The sequence below is a fragment of the Phaenicophaeus curvirostris genome, chromosome 1, assembly GCF_032191515.1.
Source record: "Phaenicophaeus curvirostris isolate KB17595 chromosome 1, BPBGC_Pcur_1.0, whole genome shotgun sequence".
Taxonomy (NCBI): Eukaryota; Metazoa; Chordata; class Aves; order Cuculiformes; family Cuculidae; genus Phaenicophaeus; species Phaenicophaeus curvirostris.
The window spans coordinates 158140923-158163898 of NC_091392.1; the positions used below are offsets into that span (position 1 = coordinate 158140923).

The window sequence follows — 22976 nt, forward strand, 5'->3', positions numbered from 1 at the left end:
TGAATAAGGCTTTTTTCTTTCTAGGTAGTGTAGAAATTAACTGACTTTCTTACAGAAGTCAACCACAGGGGTTTTCTGTTTGCTGCATCTAATGCTCTTATTTTATTTCCATACTGAATAGAATAGCACAGCCTTTTTATTTTCTCTGTTTTAGTCAAAACAGCAAATGCAGCTGTTCACACATTTTGCATTACAGGGCTGTAAAACAAAGCAAATAGTGTCTTGATTCACTTTTTCCTTTATCTTAGATGTGTATGTTAGTACGCTATCAAACCAACAGGACAACATAGGCCTCGCATTGCTCTGTGTGAACATATATTGTTCATAATTTAATTGCAGCCCAGGAATTTGATGTCTTTACTCAGTTTCATTTTCCTGAAACACAGCTGTGTACTGACACACAAGTTCTCATTGTGTTCAAGGTAGTGTAGTGCAGATAAGTATCGCCAAGTTACCACTGATACGTTTCCAGAATTAGAGGTTTGCTCGCCAAATACAGTTTGAATCTTTTGTTTCCAGTCCCTGATAACATAATTCTATTTCCCTTGATTTCTTGACATTTCAATGTGATTAAATTGTTCCTCAGGTGGAAAGATCCTTATCTGCTTTTCTCTGTTCCCATTAAAGCATTAATGAATAAAGAACTGAACTAGAAATTACTTAATTTTAGAACATTGCTGTTGTAATAGAAAACTAATTGAAAGTGTCTGTTGGGCTACATGCTGCTGGGAGAAGTGCAGCCAATTTTCTTCATAAAGGAGGAAGAAAACATTTCCAGCTGTGAAGACCAATCTTTATAATATTTACTTAATTGCAAAAAGTGGTAAATAAGAATGGTAAATGATAGAAGTCTTGGTAACATTTTCTTCTCATCTTCTCCTTTCCTTCTGCTATGAATAGTGAAAGTAGAAAAATGTCTTTTAATGTTTGGCTTCAAACAGAGTTCTTTAAAAAGGTGGAGGGTTTTAAGTAAAATAAATGAACATTGTTTGAACATCAATAAGATGCTTCCCTTTACGAGTTTCTGAAACACTTTCAAGTTGCCTTTATATTCAGCCTTTAACTTGAGTGCAGCGTTCAGTTAACTGATAGTGCTAATCTGTGACACCAGCTCTCAGAGGTGATGGGATCAATGTATGAATATTTCAGAGAGGCTCTTCAGAAAAGATGAGTCATGAAAGCTTTTGACCAGCCTTTCTTTTAATGACTCACTCACGGAGTTTATTGTCCATCAACTAAATCAGAAAAAAAAAATCATTCAAAAATGTTGAGATTTAGTGGTAAAAAAATGAAAAGCAGGTTAATTTCTGTCTCAAAATAATATTTAAAAAACTGGAAACCATTTTTTCAATTGCTGTGCTTGGGCAGTTCTTTTGCTATTAGAGGCTTGGAAAGGTATAACTTGAAGAGAGTGGAGTTGAACGGATCACATTACAGATGGAATTTAGGTGATAATTTGATCTGTGGAAGTGAAGCTAATAAAAGAATGCAGATCAATTTCATAGGGAATATTTTTTTGTGAAACTGAAAATAATAAAAACTGTGAACTATGTATCAGTCACCAAATGTGGCTTTGAATTATATTCTAGGAGAAAGTTTGCAGGTTTCTGGAGTCCCAGTGTGCTGCATGTAGGTAATGTACCATAGGTGAGATAAATTAACATTTTCTCTCCTGCTTTCCGTTTTATTTGGTGAGGGAAGTGACCTTTGACTGTCCTCTGTATGCCGTAGCGCAACAATTTTGTTCAGCTGTCCCTTGAGAAGGTGCTCTGCTCATTCCTCCTACTCTTTTACTCTTCAGTTCATCTGTTTGAGAAAAGAGACCGTGCAGTTTCTCTTCATATCAGTAGCATACGGAAGGAGAACACAAGAACATGACAGGCAGTTTTAATAATGTTCCATTGACAGAGGAATGTGGCAAACTCTGTTCTGGCTGTAAGGAGGCCTGTTTCTTAAATAGACATTTTTAGTAGTAAGCTTATTCTTCAAGTCTTTGCAAGAAATACTGAAGAATGTTAGTGCAAGTTATGCAAGCCAACGCAAAAATGGTAAAAGTGTTAAAAATAAATAAATTACTTTAAAAAGAAACAGGGGAAAAAAACAGGAGTGAAAACATCTCTCCAAGTAGTTTTTACTGTACCTCCAAGATACTGGAATGTAAATAATTTTATCTTGTTTTTCCTGCTGTTCACTGAGCTCTTTTATCCAGAGCAAATTTCACTTTGGATGCTTTCTACAAAAAAAAAAAAAAAAGGCAGCAACCACCCCCGAACTTCTTTGCTAGCAACTCTTTGAGCTTTACCTTTCCTAGTCTTTCTCTAGCTGAAATGTTCTGGTCTGGAGGAGCCTGAAGCAGAGCTGTGCGTGTGAGAGCTGGGTTGTCAGACACCCAGAACTTCAAGGAGTAGGTTGTGTATGTATTTGAAGTTGAACGTAACCACCAGCTTTATTACTTGATGTGCCTCATTTTAGCCCGTAAATATTCAGTGGTGCTATGTCTGAATGTGTTGTTAGAAACTGGAAAGATCATCTTACGTTGCTAGTTTCTCAGGAGAGTGTGGTGACATGGTGACTGATTTTTGTCTTGGTTTCTAGTTGCTGTGGCTACAGCCCTTAAACAGATGGTAGTGTGGATATAGAAAACTTTCTGTTCTTTTTTTTTTCTTCTACTGATAATACTGGAAAATGATGACTTTGTCACAAATGGAGACCTGAGCATCACCCCCATGCACCTTTTGAGGTAGTAGAATAAAAAGTGTGCCATATGCATTCATTCTCTCAAAAACCACCAGCTTACTATTTTGTTACTGCTTTTAAAAGTTTAGTTTCTTAGTTCTTTTCTTTCCCATTCTTTTGTCTGTTTTCTTTTCTAATTTAAATAATTTATCCTTTTTTTCTTTTTTCCCCCCATTAATTTAATCTCTTTTTCCCCTTTCCACATTTTTATTCCACAGCTTTTCATCATCTCTTCCCCTTCATCTCTGTTGTTTCAGATACTTTGTATTTGCTCCTGTACAACACCCTTCTTTGCTTTGGGGGAAGTTCTCTACCATGGTGTCTCACCGCCAGTAATCATTTACTGGTGCAAAATGAAGCATTTTAGGGATTTTAGGCATAGGTGCCTCTTGCCTTTCTCTCCTCCACAGAGGAGGTGGTTGAGGTGTTTGGGCACTGTTGTATCCTTTTGATACTATAGTATCGATGCACGTTTTGGTCATCTTCTCCTGACTTTTCTATTTCTTGATTTCTTTCATTTTCCAGCATTTTTCTAAAGTTTTATCTTTCTGTAACCCAAATGAAGGCCCTGGTGGGAAAAGGGAAGCAACTGCTGCATCTGTGCACCAGTGTGGTAGCAAGGAGTAAACTTGACTTTCACTTCCTATTGAGAAACTTGGAGGGAGGCTGATGGATAAACAAATTGCAAATAGATAAGGGAGGAGTCTGTACCATAGGTACTGTTGACAACCCTGTTGTCACTAAAGATAGATATGTGGAAAGTGATGGAAAGATGCAGAAAAGATGATCGGCGCCTTCTATTGGCAACTAAATACCATTTCTCCTTTGAGTGCTCATCCCATTCGCAGTGGGCAGCAAATGAACCTTAGTCCTTTCATCTTTTAAAAATGCTTTGTGTGTCCACAGAGCATTTATTCCTTTACGCATGCCGAGCATGTTAAAGACACTGTATTGCCTGCTTCTTGGTTTCTCTTAAGTTTCTTGGCTCAGAAAAGAGCTTCACTGGGTTGCTCCAGACTGTGTGGTAAGGCCACAACCTTCACTTCATTACCTCTTTTCTGCTTCATCCTCTACTTTAAGCTTATTTTAGCTTTCCCTTCTGTCTTTTTTTATTCTATTCCAACTGCCATTACTTTTCAGTGAGACCAGACTCTCCTCTGATATATATCACACAGCATCTCTATATGAGATTCTTCTGCTTGCAGAGATCAGACTTCTTTTGTAACAATGTGACTTCCTCTAATTGTTCATTGATTAGATGTCTTTCTCCTGGGACACTGGAGAGATGGTCTGTGGGTAGGTACACTGAATGTCTTTATTTTTATGAGGAGTCTCATATCCTGAGACATGGGCAAGTTTCACGTTTTGTCCACTAAGGACTGTGAGGCTACATTATTGATTTACCTTCTGGTTATATCTAAGCAATAAACTCCTGACCTTGGGAAAAAATAAGAGTAATGGAGCAAAGACTTCCCTGGCACAAGAATTCTTCCTCAGGAATGTTATCCTCATTCACAGTGGTAGAAAAAAAGCCTCAGTGAATATACTCCCATACAGTCCATTTCTGCCTTCTTAAAGAACTGTTAGAACCAGACCTCAGTGTATTCTTTAGCTGTCACACCAGCGACTTTGTCAAAGTCTTCTTTAATAACTTCAGAAGTTTGAGCACCAACAATTCCTTCAAACAGATGCTTTGAACCCTGAAGAGCTTCTGCAACCTCAATACATTGGTGGGTCCATAAAAAACTCTTGCTCGCACAGCTGGGACTTTGGATAGAAGCAGCTTGTTTATATCATTTCACGGATGTACATACTGTTGTCAGAAAGGAATCTAGCAGACTGCTTTACCTGAATAAACGGCTGAGATTTTCAGCCAAGCGTTGCACAACATCATCTTCTGTAATTGGGTTCCCATTCCAACTGCTCTGTGTTACCTAAGGCCACTTTGGGATTTTGTGACATAATTGGATAGAAACTGCCTGGAACAACATTGCTGTAAGCTTCAATGGTACCAATAGGATAAAAAATTTATTTGAGCACAGACTCCCAAGACATGTGTGTACGAGAGTCGACATTGTCTTTTTAAAGAATTCTATTAACTAAGAGGTGATTTGTGCAGCATGTATGCTGCAGCAATAGTAATTGTGGCTAAATTTACTCAGTAGTCCTTCATCCTTCTCTTCCTCTGCATGTTGATGTACATGTGTGGACACACCCCAAGCCTTTTTGAAATCACAAACAGCTTTGTTTTTTGTAGAGAAATTTGTATTTTCTTTTTCAGACCTCAGTGAGTCTTCAACTCATCCTTTGGTTTTTGGTGCTCTTCTGGCATTTTCAAATCCTGATTATTCTCTAATTGTTTACTACTGTTTTCTTTGTGTTGAGGATAAGCCATTTTTATTTCAAAAGGGGAGCTTTACTCTTAGAGGTTGTTGAATATGAAAACTGCATAAACTGCTGATCTTAGCTTGTGTGAACTCTTTGGGGTTTTACTGTTTCATTTCAATAACGTATTTGCAGCATCTGATAACCCGCTGCTATTTAGATATTTCTGTTTTCATTTTTTCTGAATAACTTTTTTTCATGGATTCTAGGTGAGAAATTAAAAATGTTGAATTTCCAGGGTGCTGATCCAGGTAATGAACAGATTAACACTGTATTTTTCTGTCTTTTCCATGGAAAACAGCAGTTCCACAAGTTGACAGACATGAGCGGTACTGCTAGAATAACTGGATGTGTCTCATTAACAGCAAGTTGTCATAGTCACAAGACAAACTGTCTCTGACTCCTGCACCTCAGTTGCACCCTGCTCACACGTTGAACTATGATTTTTTTTCTTGCACTGGAATTATTAAATTCTGTTTCTATCTGACTGAGCCTTTGAATTTGGTTTAATATTTGTAATCAGTTTCTCTAGAGAAGCAGTAGTTGATAGGTGGGTAGAGCAACTTCCTAAAGCAAAATACTGCTTTATTTCAAAGCAAATGATTTTTTTGAGAAACAGGCTGTGCTTGTTCTCCTATGTGATTGTTCGATATTATCTTCCTCTGACAATTTAACTTGAGGCAGTTCCCCATAAAAAAGCTCCCCAAGGATTTCCGGAGTATTTCTCTGTTGTTTGATCAATGCCTGCTTAGAGAAGGCAAGTTTCTTCTTAGTTGTACCCGTCCCTTCCTTTCTAGCTTTGAACATGGCACAAATAAGGCATCGCGTTTGGGCACTGGTCAGTTATTGGATTCCAGGGCTGATTTTGGTGTCTTTCCAGTGTGCACTGAGAGAGTGGTGATGGAAGGCCTGGTGTCAACTTCCATAGCACGTAGTAGACAAGAAGGTTGTAGTTCACAAAGTAAGAGGTCCATCTTAATCAAAGAATCATAGAATGGTTTGGGTTGGAAGGGATCTTAAAGATCAGCTAGTTCCAACCCCTCTGCTGTTGGCAGGGACACTTCCCACCAGACCAGGCTGCCCTAGGCCCCATCTAACCTGGCCTTGAACACCTCCAGGGATGGGGCAGCCACAGCTTCCCTGGGCAACCTGTGCCAGCACCTCACCACCCTCATCATGAAGAAATTATCTAATTTAAATCTGCCCCTCTCCAATTTAAAGCCATTCCCCCTCATCCTATCACTACATGCATCTACAACTTCCCTGGGCAACCTGTGCCAGTGCCTCACCACCCTCATTGTGAAGAATTTCCTTTTTATGTCTAGTCTAAATCTGCCCCTCTCCAAGAACTCTGATATTAGCACATGACAATTGCAGGCCAGTTTCCTTGGCTGTTCCTTAATGGAGCATCTTAAGAGGCACAATAGATAGGAAAGTTTCACCAAACAGTATTGCAAGTATGATGCCTTGTATTTTTACTTTGAGATGGCAACAAGTGGAAGACCCCCTTGAATCTTTACACCCCAAAATGGGGTGATAACTCACTTTTTTTTGCCCTACATCATCCTAGACTAGCCTCTTGTATGCTCAAGTGTTTGTTTATGCTGGTATGTTGGCAAAATTAGGTTTGAGGGTTTTTTGTGCTCGGTTTTTGTCATCTCAACTTGTCAAATCAAAACAATTTTGGAACACTGATTTCTCACTTTTGTTTCAGCCTCTACTTATTCCTCTTTGAAAAAGTTTGTGCACAGGAGGTGAATGAAGGATTATCTGCCTAATTATCATGTTTTAGGAACAGTCTCCTGTCACCAGTCAACATCCCAGAAGCCACAGTGTAAGGATTAGAACTCTGTTTTGTGTAGAATCTCTAAGTCAGAGCTTATTTCCTTGAGTACAAACTCTGCGGTCCTGCTGGTGGACCTGCCTACAGCACCACACCCAATTATCTCACTCATCGGGTGTTGAATGCCCAATGTGAAAACAAAACATGTCTTTCCTTTAGAATGGCTGGAGCACCTCTCATACAAGGACAGGCTGAGAGAGTAGAGGTTGTTCAGCCTGGAGAGGAGAAGGCTCCAGGGAGACCTTACAGCGACCTTCCAGTACCTGAAGGGCCTACAAGAAAGCTGGGGAAGGACTGTTTACAAAGGCTTGTGGTGATAGTATGAGGGGCAGTGGTATAAGCTGAGAGGGGCAGATTTAGACTAGATGTAATGAGAAATTTCTTCATTATGAGAGTGATCAGGTACTGTCACAGGTTTGCCCAGGGAAGTTGTAGATGCCCCATCCCTGGAGGTGTTCAAGGCCAGGTTGGTTGGGGCCTTGAGCAGCCTGATCTAGTGGGATGCGTCCCTGCCCATGGCAGGGAGGTTGGAACTTCCAACCCAAACTATTCTACGATTCGATGATTCTAACTCAGGTGGTGATTGCAGTCAACAACTTCACCTCTCAGAAGGCACTCACTTATAAAGATTAATTTTTAATAATTGGAACTTACTTTGTAATATATAACTGAGATTTCTGTAGGGAAAAAGTGATGAGCTCCACTGCCAGTAGCATGCCATTGATGTTTGTTTTCAGCTGCTGTAGCCATGACTGTATCTGTGATGTCACAGCGACAGCAAGAACCCAGTCTGAATGAAGAGCTGGGAAGTTTGGAAAAGTGCTTTGAAAAGGTGGTTGAAGTCCTGCCTACTGTCTAGGGAAGATCCAGATCCCCAGTTATTAGTGCAAACATAGTCTGAGAATCCTGATCCACACTTTCCTAGTGTTAGACAAATGAATAACATGATTTCTCAACAATTCCATCTTTCAACTTGATACAAAATATCTTTCTTCTTGTCATAGCGATCCCTCACTTTCTGGCTGAATTACTGCAGGATGGCACTACTGGAAAGTGAACGTTACCCTGATGCAGTTTGGTACAGAATAGGTATTTCCTCCCACTGTGGCAGGTTAAGCACAGAGAGGTCTGACTCTTTCAGTGTTCTGAGCTAACCAACAGTGTTTGGGAGCAGCTGCACAGCTCTTCACTTATTACCAGTCAGTTTTGTCTTTAGGTCAAATAATCGCATCCCTTCCTGGCATGCGTGACAACCAGTGGTCTACAGAGACAAACCTGAGCTTGCAAGGGAGCACTCACAGCTCTGCTCCTCCCTTGAGTGCAGTAGCAAAAGCAGCTATTCCCACCTCACCTCCAAGGAGCAGATATGTCTGCTCTTTGGCATTTCTGGCTTCTTGCTACTATGAATGCATCATGCCAGTGCTGAAATCCCTTCCATTGTCTCTCATGCAGCTTCAGAGGCCAGATTCCTCCTAGATTTCAAAGGAAATAGCTGTTCAGGCTTCAGAAAAGACCACATGTGGATTTCAGAACTTCTGTGACACTTGAGCCTCCTCTGGGACAATGCAGGCATCAAAGTTCAGGATGCAGCAACTAAGAGTTGGAGACAGAGCTTCTTGGCTAAAGGGGCTTGTCTGTAGGATACATTTCCAGAGGAAACTGGAATATCATTAGAAATTGTTGGAGTGCTTTCCTTGGTGAAGCTTTCCGTTGTTAAGAATGATGCTCACAGTCCTACCCCCCTTCAAAAAAAAAAAGAAATTACTAAAGTAAAACAAAAAACCAACCAAAAATACCCAGCCTAAAAACCAGAAGAGCTTTGTCTTTAAAAAAAGAGGCAGATTAGATGTTCGATTAAGTTTACTGGAAATGCCATTGTTGCCATTGATCTTTGTACATGTTGAGGTCCTGGGGCAGCAAGTATCATTGCATCATTCACAGCTAGGCTTTTTCTTTGTTTTTATCATCAAAATGTGTTGTTTGGAGTCAATACTTTGTAGAAAAAAAAGTATGTCTGAAAAGCAAATAAGTGTCTTGCTTTCAGTACAAAACAGCTTTTGAAATGAAGTTTCCTATGAAAGAAGTAAGACTATGTCTGTACCAAGTAATGGCTCCTGTGCAGAGAAGCAGACTTTAAAAATGTTACTTTAAAAGATGAAATGCAAAACAATTTCCTTTTTTTTTTCTTTCATTGCAGTTGTTATGTTAAGAAAAGGTGAACAGGACAGATATCAGGAGGTGCTTCCTGTTTGTGCAAACAGATGGCGAGTTGGCATTAACCATATACACAAGATAAGATTATCAAAACATCTTAACCGCATGCATCACTTTCAAGAGGACTTTTATAGAGCATTTTTTTTCATTCCTTTTTAAAATAATCTAATTAAAATACATGAAGATGTGACAGCTACTTAACTGGATATTTGTTTCTTGTCCGTAATACGTTTTTAATTGTCCAGCTTTGCATAAAAAGTGCTTTTACCAAATGCGCCATGGCGTAGGTATGTGTATGGGAAACAAGTAGAACTGCCTTTTCAGAAAGAGAGGAAGGAGATTACAGGAAAAGAAATGGCATAACTGGGGTTATAGCAAGCTGTACAGTCAGATACATCTTGTAGCTCTAGACTGGTATGACTCTCTTCCTTATTTTGTAGGAAAGGAGTGTAGTCTTTTCCTTGTAAACAGTATTGTCCCAGACACCATAAAAAAATCCCAACCCAAAACAAAAAAAGACATCAAGGATGTGACCTCATAAGGCACAGCTTCAGTACGTAAAGCCCTGGCAGCTGTCCAAGAATGTCTTCAATATGGCATTTCCTTACAGCCTTTTCTGCAATAAAAAGCTGCCGTTTTCCCATTCCCTTAATCGAATCCATTCTGAAGTCTCATTCTTTGGTCACCTAAACTTGTGACTGGCTTGTTGTCTTCCTGTAACAGAAGTTCCATCATCACTGGTGTTCTCCTAATCCACTTCTAGTAGTCATTTATCAGAGATCAATGAAATGGTCTCCTTGGAATGTTTGTCTCCGATCAGGCAGTAACAAAGAATTTACAGTTGACCAAGTCACCCAGTCTTTGCGCTGCTGAACCAAAGGAAACTGAATTCTTCTTTAGATAAATATTAAAACCTAGGAATAAGGGAGGGAGAAAGGCTTACAGGCCTTCCTGAGTTGTTTCCAGTCACCCTTCTAGTCAAATAATTAATGAAGGTGTCTTTTTGTCAAGTGTTTTTCCTGATGACACATGGAACACACTGTTGTGAACAGAAAAAAGGGCCCCATCACCAATTTGTGTTCAAAGTGTTTTGCTGACCGATAGTCTGTAGACTGGGGGTTTTGATGCTTGTGTCTCTCTAACAGCACAGCGTAAAGACTTCCAAACTGGAATATCTGATCAACACCATGAAAGCTGGCAGTGGAGACAAGAAGTTCTTCATTGCACTCCACTGCAAGGAATGGGACAGTGCATGCAAGTTGATGGGAACCTTCTGCCTCCTGACTAGAGTGAACATGGTGCTGGTTTCAGGCCATAAGCAGAGAAGGTCACCTTGGGCCTCTTATTCTGCAGCACAAACAAAGCAATGGAGGAATTAAATATGAAAAACAAAATCATTTTTCTATAGGAAATTCCAACTGGATGTGGAATAAATTGGACTAAGAAAACAGCTGTGGACAAGAAACCTTACCTTTATTTAGATAACTTGACAAGTGGTGACGGTCCAGAACACTGAATGGGAGATTGCATTGGTTTATGACATGACCCCAAGTGCACCAACAGGTTCTCTGGGAGTTTGGCTGCTTGTGCTGAGGGCCAGCTCTGGTGCAGTACGGCTCTTCAGCCTTGGAGCAGACTTGTGTGAGAAAGAGCTGTGGTTAGAAATACCTGTGAGAAGCCTTGTTAGGGCCTCACCCACTTCAACTGGGAATTGTTTTTAAGTTCAAGTCCTTGTCCTTGGTCCTTGCTGAGCTTTGTAGAAACACATCTGCCATCAGGTGTATCTCCCTCCCTGCTCCTGACCCACTGACTTAATTTCTAGGCTTGATCTTACACCTGCCTGGCGATCTGGACTTAGAGCAGACCACGGTTACTGTCGCTGGATTCACTTTGCCCTTCCCACTTGGATCCTGTGGAAATGCAGTGCGTCTCAGAGGTCCCTGCCTCTGCTTGCCTTGTTGACACCTTTGGCTCTCAGCTTGCTTTTCCTCTTCGAGCAGCACCTGCACTTGCTGCTACCTGACACCCAAGATTTAGGTCAAAGAAAAATATCACCTGAGATAATCTGAGTGCAGGATAGTCGGAGTCTGGCAGTTGTTAAAACTGGCTCTGGACATAAGAAGTTTAATGCATCCTCCTTACCTAGTCCTGAGTGATGTCAAATCCCAGCTCCCGGGCCATTTGTTATTAAACTTCTTTTCATAACAAACCAACAAATCATAATGACAAAACGACTGCCTGGATTTTGTTTAATGGATTAGACTGGCAGACACTGAAGGTGCTTTGCGTGTAAGGAGCGTATGTAGTGGACCCTTCATCGTTCTCGGTGCTTATTTATTAGCTCCTTTTCTGCTTCTGTTTTGGGCCACTCCAGAGACCTCTGTTAACTGAGACGAGGTGCCTGGGGATGCTGAGGAGATGGGTCTGAGCTCATCTGTGCTGTTGGGCGCTGGTGCCAGGGTTCAAATATATTGTAAAATGCACAAATATTTTTGCTGATTCCCTAGCAGGGACTCTCAGATGGTTTAGAAGCATCACTTAAAGAAATTCATCAGATTGGGTACCCTCATGTGAAATCCACCTGACTTCTCACAGAGTAGTTCTGTTAGCACAGTCAAAAAGCACTGTAATACAGAAATCATCATAAAACTGTGAAGGGGAAAGTCTGCAAAATAATTTCTGTGAGGCAAGGTGGAGTATTCATCTGAAAGTCTCATTTTGCATATTTTTTAACTGGAATTTGTGATGTTTACTGCATTGAAGGCATTTTTTGCTGTTTGCTTTGGGTCAAATTAGAATTCACTGATCTTCATGTATTTCTGCAGTGATAATTAAGGTGGTGTGAAAGGCTTTATGCAGTCATCATCCACACTGGGAATCCATGGCCCTGACCATCTTCTGTGGATCCAAGACATTAGCTGCGCTTCCTAATTTTTCCTTTACTCTGAGGGATTGGCTCCCAGTAGCAGTTGGATCATTGAGTCCAACCATTCCTGTCTGCCACTAAGCCATGTCCCTCAGCACCTCGTCTACCCATCTTTTAAATACCTCCAGGGATTGTGACTCAACCACCTCCCTGGGCAGCCTGTTCCAGTGCCCAATGACCCTTTCCATGAAAAATTTTTTCCTGATATCCAGTCTGAACCTCCCCTAGCGCAGCTTGAGGCTGTTGCCCCTTGTGCTGTCCCCTTTCACTTGGGAGAAGAGGCCAGCACCCACCTCTCTACAACCTCCTTTCAGGTAGTTGTTGGCAGTGATAAGGTCTTCCCTCAATCTCCTCTTCTCCAGGCTAAATAACCCCATCTCTCTCAGCCACTGCTCGTAAGACTTGTTCTCCAGCCCCTTCACCAGCTTCGTTGCTTTTCTCTGGACTCACTGCAGAGCCTCAACATCTTTCTTGTGGTGAGGGGCCCAGAACTGAACACAGTATTTGAGGAGCGGTCTCACCAGTGCCGAGTACAGAGGGAGAATAACCTCCCTGGACCTGCTGGTTACGCCGTTTCTGATACAAGCCAAGATGCCATTGGCCTTCTTGGCCACCTGGGCACACTGCTGGCTCATGTTCAGTCGCTGTCAACCAACACCCCCAGGTCCCTCTCCTCCAGGCAGCTCTCCAGCCAGACTTTTCCTAGTCTGTAGCACTGTATAGGGTTGTTGTGCCCCAAGTGCAGGACCCGGCATTTGGCCTTGTTAAACCTCATCCCATTGGACTCAGCCCAGTGGTCCAGCCTGTTCAGATCCCTTTGCAGAGCCTCCCGACCCTCCAGCAGGTCGCCACTTCCACCCAGCTTAGTGTCATCTGCAAACTTGCTAAGGGTGCACTCAATGCCTTCATCCAGGTCATTGATAAAGACATTGAGCAGGGCTGGACCCAGCACTGAGCCCTGGGGAACCCCACTTGTCACTGGCCTCCAGCTGGATTTCGCACCATTTACCACCACTCTCTGGGCCCGGCCAGCCAACCAGTTTTCCACCCAGGAGAGTGTGCGCCTGTCCAGGCCAGAGGCTGACAGTTTCTGAAGCAGAATGCTGTGAGAAACTGTGTCAAAGGCTTTACTGAAGTCCAAGAAGACACATTCACAAGCTTTCCCTCATCCAGTAAGCGGGTCACCTTGTCATACATGTACATGTCATACATGTCATGTATAGTTACTTGTCTTCAGATGCTCTGGAATACTGATAATTAATTTATTGTAGATTTTTTTATTTAATAATGTTATTCTGTGACAAAAAATGTGTCATTGTCCTGTTAGCATTTTGCAGTTCACCAGTTTAAGGTGAATGACTCTTGGAAGCATTATTTTTTCCCCTTCAGGTCTTTGCAAAAGAATAAAAACAGGCAAAGCAGCATTAGTGCAGCGTTCTTGCTGAAGTATAGGACTCAGTAGTTTTTGAGAGTTCGAAGTTAATGAATTAAAACTCAACGTGTTCCTGAGTTGGGGGAAATTATAGACAGGGAAGTACAGGATGTGATTTTCTAAGACCACAGATAGAATGGGGCAGTGATGTCAGCAGAAGGTCTGAGATCCCTCTCTTACGCTTAAACTACAAACCAGTTCTCCTTTTTACTGTGATAGTCGTATGGAAGGCTTATACAGAAATCTTTGGTTAAAACCTCTTGATGTTTAAGCAAATGTTTTACACAGTGCGCAGAATAGTAATGTAGATAGGTAATAATTTTTTAAATTCAAAATCATTAAGAGTGGTAACTTCTAGTTATTGCACACCTTCGCAGGGAAAAATGCTCTCTAGTATTAAGGGCTGGAACACTTTACAAACTGACGTTTGTAAAGGTGAGGAAGCATCATCTGGAGTACTGTGTCCAGTTCTGGAATCTTCTTAAGCATAAGAAGGATTTGGAGCTGTTGGAACAGGTCCAGAGGAGGGCTACAGGGATGATCAGGGGGCTGGAGCACCCAGTCCCATATGAAGACAGGCTGAGAGAGTTGGAGTTGTTCTGCCTGGAGAACAGAAGGCTCCAAGGAGACCTTATAGTGACCTTCCAGTACCTGAAGGGGGCCTACAGAAAACCTGGGGAGGGACTGTTCACAAAGGCTTGTAGTGATAGGATGAGGGGCAATGGGTGTAAACTGGAGAGGGGCAGATTTAGACTAGACATAAGGAGGAGTTTCTTCACCATGAGAGCGGTGAGGCACTGGCACAGGTTGCCCAGGGAAGCTGTGGCTGCCCCATCCCTGGAGGTGTTCAAGGCCAGGTTAGATGGGGCCCTGGGCAGCCTGGTCTAGTGGGAGGTGTCCCTGCCCATGGCAGGGGGGTTGCAACTGAATGATCTTTAAGGTCCCTTCCAACTCAAACCATTCTATGATTCTGTGATTCTATGGTTCTGTGATTCTATGATTCTATGAGTCAAGTCTTGCAACTCCCCAAATGCATGCTATTTTACTGCCCCCTGTGGTGTCTGGGCTGGTTGGGTCTCCTCTGGAAGGAAAGGAAGAAAACAAAGGAAAGGGCAAGAAAATTTTTTTGTCTAGGAGCAGATTTAGCTGCTGCTGATCTGATTGAGCAGAGAGCATTTAATGTTCTAGGAGCACATAATGGCAGGAAGAGCCGTTGCTGAAAGAGAAAAGAAAAAGCTGTCTTAAGAGGAAGGTCTTCTGAGAAACAACAGTATAGATCTAAAATAGAGCAACTAGAGGAAGGAAGTCCGTGTCCTATATATACACAGAAAAAAAAAAAAAAGGAGGGGGATCTTCTCCATAGTAATGGAGGGACCACAGGAGGAGGAAAAGGACCACACAAAGTGCAGAAGATGTTTTCACAAATTGTATAAAAAAGAGATTTGAGGTTTGCTCTTATTCCCCACCTGCAGGGCCTGTGGTTTTAATATGATACAAGATCCCTTTAAAAAAGTTTGTTTGATCTAATAAAATTAAGATGGATTATTTCTGGAAAATTATAAAGCTTGTACTTTAATACTCATGCTTTATATTCTATATGTCTTATTATTAGAAGACTTGAAAGTTGACTGTTGAAAGAAAGTTTCAATTCTGTGATTTACACTGTACCTACGTTACTGTTGTGTATTTGTATTATTATTACCATGTAGTTACAAAATGTTTTGGCACTGGAATACGGCCAGATTTCGTAATGGTATTTAATACCCACAAGTTAGACAAGGTAGGCTGTGCATCTACAACTGTCACGTTGGTGTCACAAAATGAATCATTTGCATGGAGATCACAGGCATCCTGAAGGTCAAGCTTGTTCTGAGTTTCCTGAGATGGTTTTGCTCATGCACCGAGAATCCATTTTTGCTTTTTCCCCCCACTTATTTCTTGCACTCTTTTCCTCTGGTTAACTCCAGTGACAGTCTTGCAAAGCACTTGCAGGACCCACTGTTGCTTCTGTTGCATTTTGTCAGGCAAATCTCTCTTCACAAAGAGAGCAGAGCCTTCAGCCTCAGAAATCTGTCACCATAGTAAACCAGATCTTTAATAAGGGATGTGAAAGATCCTTTCCTCTTTCTGGTAGTACTTTTCCTTAATTTACAGTGATTACTTTTAATTACTAGTAAACCAGTAACCGATCCCAATTTCGACTTTTTAAGAGACTGCAGCAGTTTTTGTTGTTTAAAATAAAGTATTTTACTCAAACATTTGCCTTTTGTATTATGCAGGATGGATGATCTTATTGTTTAAAAATGCCAATAGTTCTTTTTACAAAGACTGACACCACTGTCTGGTTTCAGGATGGAGTGATTAACTGGAATAGACTATTTCCTCCTTTACGTCATAGACATAATGCGAATTATCAAGATCGTCGCCTGTCTGAACAAGACACACCTCCACCTACTGAGGTTTCTGAAGAGCAGGTAAACATTTTTCTATTTTAAAATGGCATAAAACACTACTTAGGAATTACCTCTACTAGTTTGACACAGTTTCTTAAACGTTCTCTATAGCAGCATAAATTAGGATATCAGATAATGGTCATAACTCAGAGACAGCCAATTGCCATCCAACCTCAAGTTACAAATCGACTCAGGAGTTTCTGCTTTTACGTGTAACTGTCTTTGCCTTTTGTATTGAAAGACGAGACAGTTTCACTAATGGAGGCTATTCAAATCTGATAAAGTAAACATTTCAAAGAAGGAAGAAGGACAAATAGATTTCATTATATGCCTTGTAGACTGGCAAGATTTCGTTCACTGAGGTCTCTGGTTTAAGTTTCCAATTTGGTCATGTAATTTCTTGGAAATAAAAACGTTACGCCAGCTGTGAAGTGCAACACACGCTTGGCCTAAAGCTTGGATGTTTCCCTCAAGAATGGGGTTGACCTATTTCACATACAGATGCTACAGAGAATTTTTTGTCTTTTCTGCCAAGTATAGATTTAGACTTAATGTATGGATTTAGACTTTTAGACTTTTGTTAACAGTTCTATTCTCAGAAGAGAGGATTTACTAGGAAATTTAAGAATTTAATATTAGTCTTGTTTCTGTATTCAACATTTATTGCGTGCAGTCAAGTTCTCCAGGTAGTAGCCTGTCCGCAGTTAGCTGCATTGGCCGTTTTATAGTCTAAGATCTCTGCTACCCTTGAACGAGAATAGGTTTCAGGGGTGAATTTTTCTTTTCCTTTGTCTTTTCTAATGGAGATAAGTCAACACATGCTAGCACCATGCTGCCATTTCTACTTAGCTTAAAATGAGATTATCCCAAACAGAAATCTTTGCTATAATCTGGATTCTAGTATTGATTCAATGTTAGATAATGTTCAAAATGTTTGAAACTGTAATTTCACCGGTGGTTTTGACTGCAAACCTGGGCTGTTTCTCAGGACTGTACTCACAACTGCACAAGGTGTCTTAGAACAGCAGAAATGCAAGGCTTTCTTCTGTTTCTCAAGTAAAAATTTGCAGGCATTTACAGTGCTTTTGGTGCAAAAATCTCTGCAATTCTTGTGGGTTTTTTAGCACCTCCAATTATGGTTACTAGTATACAACCCTGTTTCCTGGAGCTGGATTCAGTGCCTGTGGTTAAAATATACTCACATGAAAACAACTTTTTGTTGTTACAATCTATTCCCTGTGATGCACGCTGGATATTTCTGTAAATGGGAACATGGCAGCTCCATCCACAGCCTCTTACAGTTAGAATTCATGCTAAAAACCTTTCTTCTGAAACGTATTTCTAAAGTTAATATTTATTCCACCACCTGCCCTTTTTCTCATAAAAAAACCAGTCTTAGATGAAAAATCAGACAGAGCAAACTTTAGAAAGTTATGGGTTATGAAATCCAGTTTGAAGTTAAACTGTTGTTGCAGAGGTGTCGAAAGTAACAATTCATTTCTCTCTCTACCAGAAGTGAGAAACCGAAGTTGAGTTGTAAGGGGGGAAAAGAGGGAAACGCACAGAAATTATCAGTGCTGTCTTTGATACTGTGACAGCCCAGGCTGCCGATTTCAAGTGTTTTGTAAAAGTAGATTTAGGTAAGGTGAATTGAGGAGCTCCACCTCAGGGCAAACTTGACAGCAGTGTATTTCCCAGAGATTAAAAATTCTGAAAGTTCTGGAGGTGTCTTAGAGCAAGTAGAGGTTGTTTTTAAATGCACCTTTCTTTTAAAAATCATTTAAAGTCCTTTCAATCCTGGTGCACATTACTCTTGCACCATGGGAAGCGTCCTCCTGAGATGTAAACAGCCTCTGCTGCATTCCTGCTTAGCTGCACTCTGCTGCAGCCACAGACTCCATACAGGCAGAGGGGGAGCAGTGAGGGCTCCCAGACAGCTCCTGTAGCCCAGGATTTCCAGGTCCAGGGGCTGCAGTGTCTGCTCACAGGCCATTCAGAGCAGGGTAGGGAATGCTTTATGCTGCCAGTGACCACAGTTATGTGCTACTCCCTGTACCCCTACAACCTTGTTTGTCCCCCCTCTCTGGAAGAGTAACTATAAAAATGAGTTATATTGTGACTTCCAGTCATAACTAATTGAGAATTGCAAATTGTGAATGTACCTTAGATTGATATTTAACCAGAAATTGAATTTGGTTATAACTGCATTGCTTTTCACATGTGGTAAAATGAATATCTGTTAGCACAGAGCGAACAGGTTAGAGGTCGAGTACATGATGTCATAAAGAGGGATGGTCAAGTGGTTTGTAAATACCAAAGTCACTGTCTTAATGTGCCTTTTTCTGGGTAATCCTTCCATCACAAGTCATTAACTTAATGCTCTTTTGAGAATATGCCGAATCCTTCCAACAGTTTTACTGACTCCATTCAAGTGTTGTACCACCTCTGCTTTAGGGCTTTCAGATTTATTTTAAAAAACACCTGGAAGGAATAGTTTTGAATTTTTTACTGCCCCCTGAAGAAGCAGGTCTTTCCAAGGAAAGCAGAGCTAAAGATGTCTGGACACGGTTTTGCATTTGCTGTGAAATTCCATATTTTGGTCAGTCTTGGGACCTTGGAGGTCCTGTTCTTGTCAAGAGCAGAAAGCTCCCAGGTCAGATTGTAGTTGTCACGTGTGGGGCCATACTTTCAATTTTACTCTTCTTTCAAAACTGAACAGACTGGGAAATGCAGGCATGACATTTTCAGCAAACAGTTGGTTTTGAAGAAAGTATCAGCAAGTATCCATCTCTGCCCAGTGTTTTCGGGCACGCTGTCCCAAATACATCTTTGTGATAGTGCGTAGCCACGCTTGCTTACTTTCTTGAAAGATAAGCTTTTGATCAGCCTGATCAGTGGGAAAGTCATCTCTTAACACTGTTAATATGACTAATGCACACACAGTGTGAATAAAACTCTGGTTTTAAAGTGGTGTTATTTCTTTTCCAGGTTGCGCGACTTATGGAAATGGGATTTTCCAGGGGAGATGCTCTAGAAGCATTGAGGGCTTCAAATAATGACTTAAATGTAGCCACTAATTTTCTACTGCAGCACTGATGGTTTCCTGTGTTGAAGGAACTTTGCTGGATGAGTTTGTACAAGTCTGAAAGAGTATTAAAGCCACCTGCTGGACAGACTCACAAAGGTCGTCCTTGCAAGAGCGTCGGAAAAGAGAAACTGGCTCCGTGTGACTGGTGATTCTAAGTGATGTTAAGGAATGACGTGAACTGTTCCCAAGCCTTCAGATCGCTTGGTGGTTTCTAGTCTGCTTTTCCTTTCCAAGTAACTTTAGTTTCTTCTTATTACTGGGTATCACCTAAATTTATTTTTTAAATAAAGTAGGGGGGGTGGTTCTTGTAAATCCTTGTTAGACACGTTATCAGATTTAATGACTAGGAAAAGAAGCTCCAACAACCACAATGACTAGATTTACCTATAAAGAAAAACGATGTTTTCTTCATTTACTAGCCTAATTTCTCCAGCTTACGTGTTATTTTACAGTACTTGATTTTTGATTACAGTAATAAGATGTTCAAAGATCTCTTCATTTTCAACTCAAGGGAAAGAATATGGGACTATTATGTCGTTCTTTGGAAAGTTTTATTAATGCCTGTAATATTTTATTTCTTGAATTTCTTTTTAATTAGAAGTTGTCGTTCAGCACATAATACACAGACAGGATGTGAGAAAATTCACGTGCCTATTGCAAGCCAGGGCAAGTGACCACTGTAAACTTAAATTTTCACAAATCAAGTGAATTGCTGTTCGTGGAGATACAGGTCGTGAAGATATTCACTGGAAGCAATAAAGGTGAATCGAATGATACAGCAAGATCAGAACAGAAATGATTTTAATGACTTCCATGTTTAATTCAGGCAGCCTTCTGTAACGATGGATGTATGCTCAGTGTCCTATGTGCTGGTTTCATTTTTTGAGCTGGCTACATACTGTCTTAATAGAATACTATAAAAAGCTAACTTTTCTATATATAGTTCTAGTTTTCTACTGTCAGAGACGTGGATGACCCTGCATTTGCTGAATCCTCACTGTCTGAAGGAACTTACTGGAATATTAATTTTAAGGGTTATTCAGGTTAACACAGGAGGTTACAGGATGCTAATGCCAACATTCTACAATATTGATTTTGAAGTTTCAATTGATAAAAGAAACCTACTTGGCTTGATTCTCAGAAGTGCTCAGTATTAGCACCTTAGGATTGTCAGGAGGTGAAGTAATATGATATTCCAAACTGTGACTCTGTAAAACTGATCTACACATGTATCTCAAGCATTTAATGTGTGTTTCTGTATCTACTTCTGTTTGTAAAGTCTGCATATGTGTGTGTCTATTTATATACACACAGGCATATTTAATACATACATTTAGAATAAGATATAGGTCATCAGGAGGATAACAGAGGCAATAGCAGGTTCAAAGGGGAGAACATGAAGGAGTACAGGAGAGAGAGGGATGTTTTGGACATTCGAATGTACCAAAGTAGAGACCTGCACAGCATCACTTGGCCTGGAAAATATACTGGGAAATTACAAGACAAGGTTTGGGGGGGAGAGATACCTTTGTCTTCTTTAATTGACTGATAAAACTGGAAGAAGTCCTTCAGGCGTACAAATCCTTATCCAGAAATGACATCAAATTTGTGCAGTTTTTGGCACATGACATAATTTTCAATAAAGTCCTGTATGGACTTCTAATATACTTCTAGTATTTTCCAGTGGGTGAAATAAGGATATTTTAGAATGACCATGTGTTTTCCTGGGCTTTGATCAACCTCCTTCAGGGTTTGGCTTTCTGCTATGATCACGTTACTCAGGCAGGGTCTGCTTTCTCATTGAAAGGTTTTGTTTGTGTTAAGATGAGAGACACTGTGTGTGTGTAGGGATGTTTCTGTACCCAGAGAACTCTGGAAACCTACTGTCTTACAAAGGAAAGGGCAGATGTTAAAAAACAAATACGATAATCTGTTTGTGTAAACTAATAAGTTATTTGAGCCAAGTTCAGGTTTTAATTTTGAAACATACCGATTCTTCCCTCACTGTTATTTTATTACAAGTAGCAATGAAGATTAGTTAATTACTTCATAGGTCAAATTTTGTCTGTAGGAAATAAAGGTCCACCTAACCTAAGGCAGATTAAATAAGATCTGTGTCCTTCCAGATACTGCCCTGCTGCAGGGACAAGCGCAAAGAGCATTTGTTGCTTGGGATTTTAAAACATGTTAAGTGGCATCAGGGACATCTAAGTGGATATTCTCCAAGTCTAAATTCTTTCTTACTGTTAGCATGCATCTTAGTATTAGTACGCAGGAAGTATCCAAATGTCATAGTAGTTTGGAAAACCGCATTTTGCTGGGCATGTTGCAAAATGTGGTCAAACATAAAGGGTAGATTCAGGTCTTGATGATGTCAGTTGAAAACTCCCCTTGACATCTGTGAGAACAGTTTGTGCTCAAAATGCTTCCAGCGTTGTGATTTCCAATTTGAAAAAAAAAACCAACCCAAAAAACAAAGAAGTGGTAAAAGGAGGGGACTCGGATGCTGTTGAACACGGTTCCTGTTTCATACAAGAGCCATAGAAGAAAGATTCACATGTTAGAGCTGGAAAACAAATTGGTTTCTGCTTGATGGTGAAACTTTCGTGAACCATTTCTGGGAATGCAAGCGGCGTGTTCCTCACAGCCTACGCAGTGTTCGTCCAGTACAGTTCTGAAATACATCATTGCACTCTTTTGGTTTTGTGCATGACCCGGTGATGTTTTCTAGGCAGTAAGAGAATGCCTAATATATCTCTGCTTCCCCAGGAAATTCACGCTGGTTTGATTAAAGACAAAATTTGGTATTTTGAAGTAAAAGCAGTTGTTGCTGTTAAACTTTGTTTACTAGGCTGGGAATGTTGCCTTTGAGATGATTTCAGGATAATTTATTTGGGACTTTCCTAGACGGTCGTGTGATATTTTGAAATACGCCCACAGTGAGGTTTGTATTTGTGGAAATCTGCCCAGTAAGACGCCAGATTCTCAAGCCTTAACTTATTGCTAAGATGGAGAACGATTCGATTCTGTACCTACCAAAAATATTTTCCTCTCCCAAAACAAGTGTTAAAGGTCACCTGCTACTTGGCATCAGCAAATGGACTGTTGCAGCTGGTTCGTGTACCAACTTGTGCTGCCACACGCTTGCTGGTGAAGATGTGATGGAGAAAAGGTCTCCTTACTTTTGTCTGAAACAGAAGAACCAGCAAGCAAAGTGTATCGCAAGGTACTGGGCAAATGGCAACATTTTTGTCTCTCCTGTTTGTGTATCTGTATATATATACACACACAGGTATGTGTGTACACGTATGTATATATACAGACAGTGAGTGAGATTATTTATGTATTGATTTGTTGCATTTAACTGGAGATAAGAGTTTGCTAAAGAAAATTAAAGGTCTGTATTCAAAGACTCTCACTTCTCAAACCCGTGTGTATTTGGAGGACGTGTGCAGTTTTCGAGGCATCCAAATTTGAAAACACTTGGAACTACAACTCATGGTGCAGGGGAACTGATCTGTTTGAAGGTAAATTCACAATATTAATGGAATCATAGAATGCTTTGGGTTGGAAAGGACCTGTACAGGTCATCTCGTCCAGCCCCCCTGCAGGAGTAGGGACATCTTTAGCTCGATCTGGTTGCTTACAGCTCCATCCAACCTGACCTTGGATGCTTTCAGGGATGGGGCCTCCACTACCTCCCTGGGCAACCTGTTCCAGTGTTTCACAACCCTCACTGTAAAAAATTTCTTCCTTATATACAGCCTAAATCTACCCTCCCTTATTTTAAAACCAGTACTCCTTATCCTGTCACAAAAGGCCTTGCTAAAAAGTTTGTTTCCAGCTTTCCTGCAGGCCCCCTTTAAGTACTGGGAGGTCGCTATAAGGTCTCCTCAGAG

General features: G+C 40.8%; 1 protein-coding gene across 1 annotated transcript in view; it reads left to right on the top strand.

The window, feature by feature from the left end:
- UBAC2 (UBA domain containing 2) overlaps window positions 1-22489 on the top strand; it is a 105387-nt gene extending 82898 nt beyond the window's left edge. The window contains exons 8-9 of the mRNA XM_069879085.1: window positions 15888-16010; window positions 18978-22489. Coding sequence (XP_069735186.1) covers window positions 15888-16010; window positions 18978-19085 — 231 coding nt within the window. The 3' untranslated portion in view covers window positions 19086-22489. The remainder of the gene's footprint in view (window positions 1-15887; window positions 16011-18977) is intronic.
- The last annotated feature ends 487 nt before the right edge of the window (window positions 22490-22976 follow it).